Below are 14,255 nucleotides of genomic sequence, written 5' to 3' on the forward strand. Positions count from 1 at the left end.
TAAGGGACACTGGATTGGCGTGGCTTCTCCTGAATAAGATCATAGAAACGCTAAACACGTACAAATTTGGATGATTCAAATTGGGAAAGGCGGTGGAGGTGTGATTTGATGAAGTATGGACTGGAGATTAAAGAATCGAATGATTTTGATATGGACTTGAAACGCACAAGCAATTTTACCTGTAGCTTTAAGAATATCTCGCCACAATATCTTCAGATACCATAGTTTCCATGGCAGCGCCGCCGTTGAGTTTACAATAATTAACATATCTATACAAAAGAGGATTTTTTTTTTTTTAAGTTAATAATTTATTAATAATGAATATAAATTGGATACATCATAATATTCCGATAGGTATAAGAAACACAAATATAGAAAATTAAAATCGTTTATTTGGAGATATTCTTGATCTTGGCAGAAGAGATTAATCTTTCAGGTAAAAAACGGATACATTTTTAAATAGGACGACAAAAGAAACCTTCCACAATATTGTTATGAATATTGTTTTTTTTTTTTTTGAAAACTTGTTACAGACACTCGTAAAAGTTTAATATATCAAATTTTATTGGGGAACAGTCAGCACTACCAGGCTCTATTGATAAAAGAAACTTATCTAAAATTGAAGATTTGAGGTTTTCAACCACAAGCAATCAACAATCCATCTTATCTTTCGAACTACTTGAAAAATAAAATATTCATATAAGAACTCCTCAACAATGAGGAATAACCCATGAAAGGAAATAAATTAATAACTCCACTAAGAGGGTAGCAAAAACACTCAAGATCTGCAAATCTGAGAGACTAAATCCAAATTTGTTCTAAATGATTATAGGTTTGAAAAATATTAAAAAGAAAACTAAACAAAATAAATAAAAACGATAGAGAATGATGAAAAGAAACCATCACAGACCAAAGAAGACGGTCGGCGGTGATTTAAAAATAAAATCTAAAAGAACACAAGAAAGAGAGACAAAAGAGGTTTAGATAAGGAGAGTTATTGTTTGACTTTTTTTATTGTTTTTTATTTCTCTAATATTAATTTTAGTTATTATAATAAATTTTTCTAAGTTTTAAGATTTAATTTTACATATTATGTTAATTAAGTTTTTGTATTATTTTCTCTATTACTAATTTTAGTTATTTAATTCTTAAAGTGTATTTTTTATTTTTTAATTAGATTTACTTTTATTTATTATGCAAATTTTAGCGTAGCTTAACTGGCAGGCTATATAATTAATTTTATAGTTTTTGAGTTGCTTTTTATACATAGAATGAACTTAAGTAATCTTTTTATAAAAATAACAAAAAAAAAAATCTTCAGATTCTTTTTATTACTAATTTTAGTTATGTAATTAATTATTTATGTAGTTTTTAAAGTCTATTTTTCTATTATTTTAATATTTTTAATTATTATGCAAGATATTTAATAATATTTTAATTTTAATAATTTTTTTGTCAATAAATTTTAATAAATTATTCTTTGTAATTTTTAAACATTGATAAAATCTCTCCATTCTTCTGATATAACTCTTAGATAAGAATAATCCATCCTGGCATTAAAGATACTCTAAAACTTAAAAATTAAAATTTTAACGTTTTTATGTTAAAGGTACATTTTCTGGTAGGACATGTTAGAAGCTCTTAAATCAAATTGGATGATAAGAGAATGCTTTTTTTTTTTTTTTTTGTGGCAAAAGAAGAGCAGAACAAAAAGCAGAAACCTATCTCAAAAAGCCAATACTATAAGCACCAGCCCAAAGAATAAAAAATAAGGAACTAGGACTAGCTTCCCAAATGAATAAAGAAGAAGGATGACATGTCTCAACTTGACCAAATGATCAGCCGCAAAATTAGCTTCACAAAACACATGATGGATAAAACACTCCTAATCACGAGTCATCAAGCTCCGAATATCCAAAATAGATAACCCTGAGCTCACCAGCCTAAAAACCTCCAAACAATCAAACTCAATAACAACTTTACGGAAACCACGGTCTCAAGCAAGAATAAGCCATGTCTAAATAGAGGACAACTCACCAACTAAAATAGTAGAGTGACCAATATTAAGAGAATAGCTTCCAAGCCACCTTCCTCAACAATCACGGAATACACCACCACCAGTCAAACCCGGATTAGAAAGACTACTACCATCACAATTTAACTTCACCCAACCCTCCTGAGGCTTAACCCAAGCCACACAAAATTGCCTATTAACTCTAGTTGAAGCAACAGCAAGAGTAGAAGAATTCACAATATCCAAAGCTACTTTAAAAACACAACGATTTAAAGCAGAAACAGCAACAAGTGCATTCTGAAAAACATACAAGTTCCTCGCTTTCCAAACCCATCAAATAGTAGCTAAAAACCAATGATGCTAAGAGATACCATAAGGACCAAACATGTGCAAGGATAAATTTCAACACAAACACAACACAACATCACCCACCGCAAAAAAATTAGGAGCAAACTCCACTGCTGCCACCATGCTCGTACCACAACACAATCACGAAAAAGATGCAATAGAGACTCCTCATCCATAGAACATAAACTACATAAACTAGAAAGAGCCATAACTCTCTGAAATCGAAAATAATTAGTCGGCAAATAGCTGCAGAATCAGCCAAAGAAAATGTCTCAATTTAGGTAAACCATCAACAGACTAAATCCATGAGAAAGAAACAAAATCAATACCAATATGCACCTCCTCTAATAATAAAGATAAATAGGCTGCTTTAACAGAAAACTCACCGTTAGAAGAAAAACTCCACAAATGGAATCTCGAACAGAGGCAACCAAAGGAAGAGGAACCGCATAAATTAAACACTTAATATCATCGGAAAGACAAGTACATAACACAGAAAGCACTCAAGAACCATTATGAATAAGATTGCCCATCCAAAGATGCGCCTCACCCCCAGAAATAAACCCTACCAAATCTACCAAAGGATCCACAGGCAACCAAGAATACCATAAACTGATTAGTTAACCATCCCCTACCTGCCAAGAAACATGAGACTGAAGATGTTAGAAACTACAAACAATCCCCTTCCAAGTACAAGAATCACAACCCGCAAGACTAGAGGAAAAGAGAAACCATGATAATATTTATGAATCAAAACCTGGACCCAAAGAGCCGAGTCATGCATAAAATCTTCTAACCCAACTTACCCTACATAGCAACATTAAACAACCGGGCACTTTAGAAATCCAAACCCCTAAGCTTCTTAGGCTTAATAAGTCAATTTCACCCAACCAAATGCATCTTACAACACTCCAACGTAGACACCCAATAAAAACTAGAGAGAACTTATCAATAGTCCCACAAATAGAAGAAGGTAACCACACAGTTTGCATAGTATAAACAAGTAAAGAAGAAATAGGAGATTTAATAAGAACTTCCTTACCGGTAGGACTAAGCGAACGGGACCTCAAATTCGCCAAATGAACCTCCACCTTCTGAATAATGTCCTGATACAATGCCACAGAAGACTGCCTATGAAGTAAAGGAACCCCCAAATACTTGCCTGAATTTAAGGTAACTGCCACACCCAATAACTGATGGAGCTATGTCGCATAAGACGAGAGACTCTCTTGGAGAAGAAAATGCGAGATTTGGTCAGATTAGCCTTCTGCCCACTAGCTCCACAAAAGTCCACCAAAAAATCATGAACTAATTCAGCTTGCAGCACAGAAGCTTTCCCAAAAATAATCAAGTTGTTGACAAATAGCAAATAACTAATAAGAAGACCACCCCTCGAAGCACGACCAGGACCCACTTTTTCCTAACCACCTGACGCTGAATCAGTAAAGATAGTCCCTCCATACAAAGGACAAATAGATACGGGGATAAAGGGTCACCCTGACGCAAACCCCGAGAAGACACAAAATAACCAGAAGGACTCCCATTCCAAAACACTGCCAAAGAAGACTGGACAAGAGCACTCGTAATCAAAGAATCCCATAAGTCAGGAAAGCCAAAAGAAACTAGAATAACCCGTAAAAAATCCCAATACACTCTATCATAAGCTTCTTCCAAATCAACTTTCAAAGCAAAATAATATATTTTAGACTTAGATCTCTAGAAATAATGAAGAAGCTCTTGAGTGATAATAATATTATCTACCATAGAACATCCCGGAATAAAGCTACTCTGAAAAGGACTAATCAATCCGTCCGTAAAGGGCCATAAGCGAAGAGCCAAAACCTTCATAATCACCTTATATAAGACATTACAAAGAGTGATCAACCTGAACTGAGAGATAAATTTCGGAGTAGCAACCTTAGGAATGAGAACAATAAAACCTTTGGACAATGGGGATCCATCACACCAGTAGAAAATGTATGATTAACAAAGGAGACCACCTCATTACCTATAATATCCCAATACTTCTTAAAAAATAAAGGTTGGAACCCATCAAGCCCCAGAGCTTTAAAAGAACCCATACTAGAGACCGTCACCCAAACCTCATCCCTAGAAACTGACCTTATCATATCCGCCACAACATCTGCTGATAAATGAGGAAAAACAATACCAGAGAACACAGATGGAGAAAATTGAGAATCAGCAGAAAACAAATAAGCATAATAATCACAGGCTAAACCCTTCAGAGTAGGAGGATCTGAAATCCAATCACCAGCATCATTTTTAAAACATTCGATCTTATGTTGTTTTCGACGAACCCGAGTAATAACATGATAATATTTAGTGCGCTGATCACCATCCCAAAGCCAAGAACTGCGAGATTTCTGAAATCAGAAAACCTCCTCCCGCTGCAAAATCAAATTATACTGAGATAGCAAATCCTTCTCTAAATTAAGAAAGAAGGTAGAGACCCGACGCTGCAAAGCTGCCTGAACCCTTTTAATACGACAAAGAACTACCCGCTTATTACAATGGATATTACCAAACACTTTCTGATTCCAACTACAAGCTTACTCCTGAACATTAGAAAGAGCACCAGATATAGAAGAATGTGGCTGAGCCCAAGCCGACTCTAACATTACTGAAAAATCTTCCCTCGTAGCCCAACCAGCTTCAAATCGAAAAGGTTTAAACACAGGGACAAGAGAAAAACCTTTAGTAGCCAACAACAAAGGAAAATGATCAAAAGCAAAATAAGGCAAAAACATAACAGACGCCTCGGGAAAAGCAGACGTCCAATCTGAATTACATAAAGCCCTATTTACATGCTCCTGAATGACCCCAACATCAACAATAGAATGAGTCCATATAAACTGACACCCTAAGAAACCCGAATCCATCAAGGAACAATGGTCTCAGTTATCCATAAAGCGTCTACAATTTACAATAAAAGCAATAGCACCACCCTTCTTCTCCACAGGTCTAGCAATATCATTAAAATCACCAAAAAGCAACCAAGGTGCAACCATTTGACCAGCAATATCAAACATCCGAGACCAAAACAATCCTTCTGAGAATGGACATGACTAGTATAAACAGCAGTTAAAAACCAAATAGCATAACCAGGCACAAATACAGAACAATGCACAAATTGAGAATTAACTGCAACTCCTGAATACTACAAGAATAATTTTGCCATAAAATCCACACACCACCAGCAAAACCAATAGGGTGAGAAAGAATAAAATTTGAAAATCCAAGCTTATGGGCTACAGAAACAACACGAGCATCAAAGATACGAGACTCCACTAATCAAAATATCATGTTTGTGCAATTTATGAAACTCCTTAACTGGAATTCTAAAGCCCCTCTTAGTTGCACCACCATAATTCCACATAATAACTTTTAAATCCATAAAAAGTGAATTAAAAAAAGAACACAAGAAAAGCACCTTCCAACAAGACTGCCGAGAGCTACGACTGCAACTACTAGAGCCACGGCCGGACAACACAGTACCTCTAGCCACAACACCACTAGAAAATCGCTCTTCTTATTATCACTAGAAGAAGAACCTAATGCCACATAGTCAACACCAACCCCACCAATGCCAACAAACTGCACCTGCAAAATCGAAGAAAACCAAGCAACGACTATTGGGTCAGGATCTTTCAACTTGTCAACATTCGCAGGACCCAACTATACCCATCCTTAACCATATTCAAACCCGCACCCACATAAGTAGGCACAGTGGACTTTGCCAAGTCAAGATCCAAAGTAACATCATATGAAGCCTAGAGGACCCCATCCGCAATAGACCTATGTCTAATAACATCACCTGCCTGATCCCCCTTGTCCGCTGGCAACTGAGACCATTAACTAGCTCCACCAACATGCCCGAAGGGCCGCTAGGCGAACAAGTCGCATATCGGCCCACACCATGAACAGGCCCTATTAAAGGAACAATATCTTGCTAACGCATTAAAAGCCCATCTTCTAGAACAAACAGGCCCAAACCCAAACCTTAACTTAGATCCACAATAACATCCTTCCTCTTATTAACACCCCCTAGTCCGATGCTTCACCGTTGTAGGCCCATTAGAGCCCAAATGACCCATAGCAGATTTCACCACGTGACTCTCCTTAGCCAAGGAAGGAAAGCGATTGGCTCTCACCCCAACCGAACGAGACGAAGGCTTATCCACACTTAAATCTTTATTTTTAAATTTGCGTCTTGGCTTGCACTGAGCCACCATCTAAGGACCGAAATTCTCAATATTCGCATTTGAATTCAAAACAAATTCACTTATAGCCATGTCCGGAGGATAAGAAGACTCCTTAACAACCTCAACTTCCAATCAAGTGGACTCCGAGCAAACTTCCGGCCAATAACCGACCCTACCACAGGAGGAACACAGGCCTATAATGCCTTCATACTCAACCCTCCTCCAAGCACCACCAACAAAAACTCGTGGAATCAAAGGACAAGATAAATCTAATTCAACAAACACTCTAGCAAATCTGCCACGTGTAGCTAGAGCCATTTGCCTGTCAATCTTAATCAGGGTCCCTATCACACTAGCAGCAGCAAAAAGAACTTCACCGTAATAAAAGTCCATAGGGAATTCAATCAACCTCACCCATATCACCATGGAAAAAATAGATGTTGTCAAACGCTGAAATCTAGGTTTCTACTTTTGAATATAAAGAGGTTGACCGCCAACCAAATAAGGACCTTTAGAAATAATACATAACATATCATCTTTATCTTCAAACTTAGTTAAATAAAAACCATAACCTAAGTCAATCACATCCAAACCTACACCTGGCTTCCATAATAAATTCAAGCGATTAACTAAATAGGTATAGCTAATCGATTTACCATAGACCGTCACTATCAAGGAATCAATCCATTGCTCACTAAGTTCTTGAATCACCTCCGAATCAACCATAACTTTTGGCTTGAAAGGGTCCACATTTTCATATTCCAAATGAATCCTACCAACATACGTATCTCCTAACTGAAAACCAAAACTTTTCAAAATAGAAAGCTGCTTCAATGCCCGAGAAGATTGAAAAAGAAGACAATCACGAAAGAAAGAGGCGCGACACCTGGTGGTTACCCCACGAGGACAAACACGTCAACTGGCAAAGGAGAGGGAACCAATTACTGAAAACCAAAAGTTTTCAGAATAGAAGGCTGCTTCAATGCCCGAGAAGACTGAGAAAGAAGACAATCATGAAAAGAAAGGGGTGCGACACCTGGTGGTTGCCCCACTCGAGACAGACACATCAACTGGCAAAGGAGAGGGAACCAGTTGAGAGGATTCCATCTCTTCTCTTAAGATTTTTAGAGAATGAATTATTTATTGAATTTTATGTAACACCCAACTCGAATGGAAATTTTAGTTAAATACCGTCATTTTAGAGGAGGAAAATAAAATAATGATTAATAGAAAGGGGATTAGATATGGGAGTAAAGTGAAGTTCACAGTTCAACCTGGATACTTGACTTGATTATGGTGGGTTTGGGTAGTGATTTTAGTACCCGCATCAGATTCGAGTTCATGTTAAAACTTTATGTTGATCAAAAGCATTGAACCCAAGATCTTTGTGTATCAATTAAGTTAATTTACTACCAAACTACTTAACATTCTTATTTAACAAAATACGCAAAAGATATATAGACTAACAACTATAGTAATTTATACTTTAATGAATAAAATATTATTAAATAGCAATATAATCTTATCCATAAGTAAATTACATACATTAAATTATAATATCTTAATAAATTGAATTTAATGTTTTTTTCATAAAATATATCAAACAAAATTATATATATATATTATTCATGTCAAATATTAGTAATTTAATTAAATTTTTTATAGTTTGGTAATTATGAAATTTATTAAAAAAAATTATTAATTGAATAAAATGCTAATAATATTATAATTACAAATTTTTAAAGCTACTTATCAACATCACTAATAAATTTCTAATGATAATCATAATTAGATTTTAATTTAAAATATGACTCATGTGGAATATAAAATCTAGATAGATTTTTAGTAAATTATAATATGACTCGTATAAAATATCACCAATAAATTTATAAAAATAATTATAATTAGATCTTAATTAAATGTCTTTTTATTTTTTTATCAGTATCATCATATATATTAGTATAACTATACTTAGAAGTCTAGTTTATGTAGATTAAGGATTAAAACAATCATAATTAATTATACCCTACTACGTATATTTTTAATAAAAAATATTAATTTTAATACTTTATATAATATTTTGTTTTTACACTTACTATAATATTGAAATATAAATATAATTTTTAAATAATAATAATAATAATAATAATAATAATAACTTGAAAAATAGTAAGAATAATAATAATAACTTTAAATGAATCCACGACCAAAACCATGTAGTTTTAGCCTAGGGTTGCATTTTAATCATACTAACAGAAATTCTCTCAAACTCAACTCAACTCAACTCAAACGTATTTCTCCTCCGTCCCTGCCCTGCGCCGCTCGTCTTCTGCACTTCTACAGCCACAGTCTTTCTTTATACCTTCCCGTTGCTTTCGTTCTTGGCCATCATCGCCGCAGCAGTTGTGCTCTTCAAGCGTACAAGCGCTCCTCAGCCATAGGTTCGTTCTTGATTTTTTTTATTCCATTCTCAGTTTGTTTATTTTTTCGTTTTGCTTCGTGAATCGTCCTTTTTCCCTTTTTTTTTTATAAACATATATAAACAGACAAAGAGGAGGAATTGTTTAATTAATTTATGGGTTCAGCCGAGATTATTTGCATATTGTTTTATTTTTTTTGATTTATGGTTTTTGTGCATGTTTTATTTGTTGAAAATATATATATTAAGTGAAATCTGATATGTTTGGTTTGTTAATTCAAAGTTTGCTTTGTTAATAATGATTGAGATTGTCTAGAGATCCTGAGAATGATTAAAAGGAATCTGCTTTTGTACAAAATGTGAAAAAATTCAGATGTTAACAGGTTTAATTTGTTCTTGTTTTTATTTTTTTACCATGAGATATTTATACAAATGTATCTAGAAATAAGCTTTTAAAAGCAATAACACAAATCACATAGGGGATTAAACACAGGGTTTAATGTTTTCTATTTTGTATAGGGCTGAATTTTTCTTTTTGAGCAGTATATAGGACTGACTTGGATAGCTTAAACATATAAGTGTTATGGTCATATTGCTAGACATTGAATCTGCTAGTTTAATTTGCAAACTTGTTTATTATTCCTAAACTTGATTGTGGCTCGTTTAATTTGCTGTGGGTAGTTTTAAATTAGCTAAGCCTAACTAACTAGTTGATTTGATATTCTAAATTGCCTTTTCTTTTAGTTTTAAATTAAATTGTTCTTGGTTTTCTTTTTCTATTTAAATATTTTATATATTTTAAATATATTTTATCTAAACATTGATTTTATTTTGTAGGATATAATGTCAACATTTGAAGGTATAGATTGTGAAGATAGTAGCAAAAATGAGACAAATATGTTGGGCAGTATGCGGGTATTTCTAAACGGATTTGGGACGGATTTGGGTATTATTGGTTTATTCCTTAACAGATCCGAGAACTTAAATTATTAACGGATTCGGGTAGTTTGTTTTTTGCGGGTACCCGCCCCGCTGCCAACCCTACTACTATCAATCATTTCTTTTGTTTTATCATTATTTTTAAAATAATATCAATCCCTCAATCTTGCAGTTCAAAACCCTAACTAATACACAAATCCAAAAGACACCTGCCTGAATCCTACATTTTGGAAGAGACTCTTCTTAATCATACCCAATCACTTCAAGGTATTTTCTTGATCTCTCTACTTTATTATTATTATTATTATTATTATTATTGTTACTATCATAAGTCAAGAGTATAAAAATCTGTATCTTGCAAATATATTATCTTTCATTGATTTTACATAGAATTTTGTTGACAATGTTTGATGGGCTTTGTTGTTGTATACTCACGTTTGCTGTTTCCAAGTAATAATTATTCAATTTTTAATTGGATTTGTTCATTTTTTATATTGAAAGAATAGTAGGCATAACGCTTCATTTATCTCAGGTAATTTTTTGTTCGGTTTGAACTAATTTATCAATAAAAATGGAATGGCATCTCAGGTTCTAAGGCTTTTGCTGGTGATGACAGTTAAATTTTAACAAGAGAGTGTTTTTCTGCTATATGTGTTCTTCATGAATAGCTGATTTGGGGAGTGCCCCTGTTTTACTTGCCCACTTTGCACTGATTAAGAATGACCAGATAGTAGATTCAAACTTTGGTAATGGAAGAATAGAGAAGTTTCATGAGTGCTTTAGTGCTGTCAATCTCCCAGACTGCCTATATATTTATTGGGCTAGTTAGACTGAATTTTAAATATCTACAAATTTAGGTATATCTTGCACATTTGTGTTAAGAAAATGTTAACAAAAAATTTAACGTTTTCTACAGTGGATTGTGAAAGTTAGATTCTTGAATATTTTATTGATCTCCACTCTCCAGTTCTCAACCCGGTGTCAATTGCGTACTTGTGTTGATTGTTAGGTTACTTGATGATTATTAAGGTTATTTTATACTCTTGATAGTGAGTTCTTCTGTTGCTCTCCTTGTATTCATATAATCGTATTAGCTAAAAAGATTTAGAATACCTTTGCAAGTAAACAAATAATAGTTGTTAGCATGATACTGACAACAAAAAGAAGCATGCCTTTAAATATTACCAATAAGTACTTCAAAACAAATGAATTTATGTTTCTTGTTCGTGAAATTAAAGCATGAGATAGCTTTATGAGAATTGCTTACCACCCTTGCTTTAATGGGTTGCATTGGTTATTATTTCAGGATGAGTCGCTGTTTTCAGCATACCTTTTATAGTTGATGGTTTATATCATTCAATTATGTTCTCTTCCACATTATTATCTTACTTCAAGCACACATTTGCATTGCAAATGCAAGATGATGATCTTGACAAAATCTACAAACATGATAAAGATCCAACTAGAAAGTATTCCAAATATGTTTCTCCAAGTATATGACATTTTCTGGATCTTTGATTGCACCGGTTCATTTTTTAGCACTTGACATCCTCGAAATTGAGTCTCATTCAGTGATTGCCCACTAAAAACAAGGTTCTGGTGGTGGCTTGAAATGCCAAGAGCATTTGTTAAAATCAGCTTAACTGTTTGACACCCCTATGATTTTCACCTTTTACTTTCTCACTTGCATTTTTGGGTTCACAACCAAAGGACTGATCAGAAACACAGCATTTGCATATTTTTATGTGTCCTCCTTTATAGTGACAAGTTTCTGAGATAATTTTGACCTTCATTATAGTACTTAAAAACTATTATTTCAAGCAAAAGATTCTTTTATCGGGGAGTAGTTTATGGGCATGCTGATTTACTTTGAGCAATGTGATACTCTTTTTGCTGCTAGGCATGGGAACCAGAGGAGTTATTGGGGATAAATGGTCCATGAGGATTCTTTGGGCCTGTGCTATTGGAAGTGCAATCAGTATGTATTTAGATCTTATTATCAGCTTGTTTAATTTTAAGTTTTTCATTGCCTTAAATAGGTGATGCCCTATTGGAATGGTCACATCACAAGCCTCTTTAGTTTTCTCTTCTCTCTCTCTTTTTTTTTTTTTTTGGCCATCCTTGTGATATTTTTGTTTATTGCTTGTTTAGGCTTATATATGGTTGCTGTAGAAAGACAAGCACAAAATAGAGAACGAGCGATGGCTGAAAGTTTAAATGCTATGGAAGCAGAATCAGGCAGTGGGGAGACTGTTTAAATTCAGGATTCTCTAAATGTCATAAGCTTTTTGTAAGCTCATTTCATTCCAAAATGGGCAGCTTTATGCAAAAGGTTACCTCTTTGTTTTCGGCATTTGATGTTTTGAGGATTTAGCTCTAATAATAACTTTATCTACTTTCAGAATCTCAGATGAATGATATGATTCAGAGGTTTTAGTGAATAAGGGAATATAAGATGGGGTGGCCTTTTGATTTTGATATACATATGTATCGATGTATATCTCTTGTAGGTGGTCTCTCCTTTGTCAATTGATAATGCTCGTCCTGGAATATTTATAGGAATGCAATGCCTGATAAAAAGTTAAAACTTTCTTTATTTTATTATTTATATTCCTCTTAAGTAGCAATTTAGAATTTAAATACTTCACTCACATGGGCCTTGTTAACCTATAAAATAGGTCATTAGGTCTAATGAAACACAACAATTTATCCATACAAGTACAAGAAACATCCTATTATAAGAAATTGTCATTTATTCTTGGAGTTTGGGTATCAACAAAAGAAACAATTTGTTCATGTTAAAATAATGTTCAAAGAAATTATATGCATGTATAGTAAATATATTTTTGTTTCATGTGATTTTCTTTTTCTTTTTTAAATTTATAATTGCTTTTCAGTCTGAATAAGATCGACCAAATCTTTACTTTTGATGGATACTTAGATAGTTCCATATCAATTAAAATGTGATTATTCTATTTTCATCAATGAAGTTTTAACATGAGACTACCATACTTTTTTTTCTTTCAAGAGAAGATAAGACATAAGAGAGAAGCTAGCATATGTCTTACATGCTTCCTTCAAACTGTTATTAGCTTAAGAAAACGCTGTATTGTAATATTAATACTTCTTAGGACTTCTCATGCACAGTGTTGGCTAGGTTTCATGTTTGATTGTAATTGGTAATTGTCTGAAAGTATGTACAGGTTGCTTGGAAGTAAGGGTTGAGTAATGGGCTTTGAACACAATCACAGCACGACAGTTCATATTCACACAAATTATGGCTCCGGCTTTCAAGATCAAACCAACACAGACGTTTGTCTTTCTTCTTGCTTTCTCAAATGTTTCTCTATATATATGGCCATGCAAAAAAGCAAATAAACACAATACTTAACGAAAATGGTTCCACTAAAATGTGGCTCTATCTGTTTCTTGGTCTTACTGGGTTTAAGCTTTGGTTTTGCTCATGAGGTTCTTTTGGATTCCTCTTCTCGTGTCCAAGGACACGAAAATATGCACCATGGTAAAGGTATTGGTTTAAATGGGGGATTTGGTGGAGGAAAGGGCTTTGGTGGTGGAGGTGGAGGTGGAGGTGGAGGTGGTGGTGGTGGAGGTAATGACCCACCTAGTCCAGGCTATGGTGGAGGTTGGGGAGGAGGTGGAGGTTGGGGTGGAGGTGGTTTTGTCCCATGGATGCCTCCTCCAGCCAGTGGATGGGGAGGAGGAGGTGGTGGAGGAAATAGTGGTAATGTCCCAGGAGGATCTGGTCCAGGTAATGGAGGGGGAGGGGGCATAGGTGGAGGCGGAGGTGGTTATAATGCCCCAGGAGGATCTGGTCCAGGTAATGGAGGGGGAGGCGGCATAGGTGGAGGCGGAGGTGGTTATAATGCCCCAGGAGGATCTGCTCCAATTTATGGTGGGGGAGGTGGAGGAGGTGGCGGAGGTGGAAGTGGTTACTATTATCCAGGATGTCCTCCATACTTCGGGGGCTGTAATTGCCCCCCACAATGTCTGCCGAGTTGGCCATCTGTATATCATAAGAAAATGATGAAACCTACAAATGAAGCGGCAAAAAGCTCATTGAAGACTGGTCTCAAAGGAAGAGCTCCATGATTAAGCTCAATACTGTAATTTATTGAGCATAATAATTTGGAAATTAGAATGCAGCTTCAGAAGAAGTTCAATAAAAAGCTCAATTATTTTACAATGTTTCATATCAAAATTCTCTTACCTTTCAAATATAAAAGGAAGAAGAAAAACAGAAACAAAAAGGCATTTCCCAAAAATAATCTAATCTTCTAAAATAGCTAAAACA

At 34.6% G+C, this 14,255-nt stretch overlaps 2 protein-coding genes across 4 annotated transcripts; both read left to right on the forward strand.

Annotated features, from left to right (window-relative positions):
- The first annotated feature begins 8,789 nt into the window (after positions 1 to 8,789).
- LOC105644253 (HrpN-interacting protein from malus protein) lies at positions 8,790 to 12,539 on the forward strand. 3 transcript variants are annotated; one of them, XM_020683262.3, is made up of 5 exons: positions 8,790 to 9,026; positions 9,842 to 10,024; positions 10,116 to 10,210; positions 11,844 to 11,921; positions 12,095 to 12,539. In XM_020683262.3, the coding sequence occupies exons 4-5, from the start codon at positions 11,846 to 11,848 to the stop codon at positions 12,199 to 12,201; spliced, it is 183 nt and encodes a 60-aa protein (XP_020538921.1). In that variant the 5' UTR covers positions 8,790 to 9,026; positions 9,842 to 10,024; positions 10,116 to 10,210; positions 11,844 to 11,845; the 3' UTR covers positions 12,202 to 12,539. The 3 variants fall into 3 exon arrangements, with proteins under 3 accessions (XP_020538921.1, XP_089579764.1, XP_012084934.1); XM_089723638.1 differs by having other exon boundaries at positions 9,842 to 10,006; XM_012229544.4 differs by having other exon boundaries at positions 9,842 to 9,863.
- A 771-nt stretch (positions 12,540 to 13,310) lies between these two features.
- LOC105644282 (uncharacterized) lies at positions 13,311 to 14,147 on the forward strand. The gene has a single exon (XM_089723637.1). The coding sequence runs from the start codon at positions 13,340 to 13,342 to the stop codon at positions 14,051 to 14,053; it is 714 nt and encodes a 237-aa protein (XP_089579763.1). The 5' UTR covers positions 13,311 to 13,339; the 3' UTR covers positions 14,054 to 14,147.
- Positions 14,148 to 14,255: the final 108 nt, after the last annotated feature.

This window comes from Jatropha curcas, chromosome 7 (assembly GCF_041381405.1).
Source record: "Jatropha curcas cultivar XTBG-Jc1 chromosome 7, XTBG_Jcur_1.0, whole genome shotgun sequence".
NCBI lineage: Eukaryota > Viridiplantae > Streptophyta > Magnoliopsida > Malpighiales > Euphorbiaceae > Jatropha > Jatropha curcas.

Bases quoted from the DNA above. Each gene is read 5' to 3' on its own strand.
- LOC105644282 (XM_089723637.1), top strand. From the start codon at position 13,340: ATGGTTCCACTAAAATGTGGCTCTATCTGTTTCTTGGTCTTACTGGGT.
- LOC105644253 (XM_020683262.3), top strand. From the start codon at position 11,846: ATGGGAACCAGAGGAGTTATTGGGGATAAATGGTCCATGAGGATTCTT. The intron at 11,922-12,094 runs GTATGTATTTAG...TTGCTTGTTTAG, and splicing joins TGCTATTGGAAGTGCAATCA to GCTTATATATGGTTGCTGTA.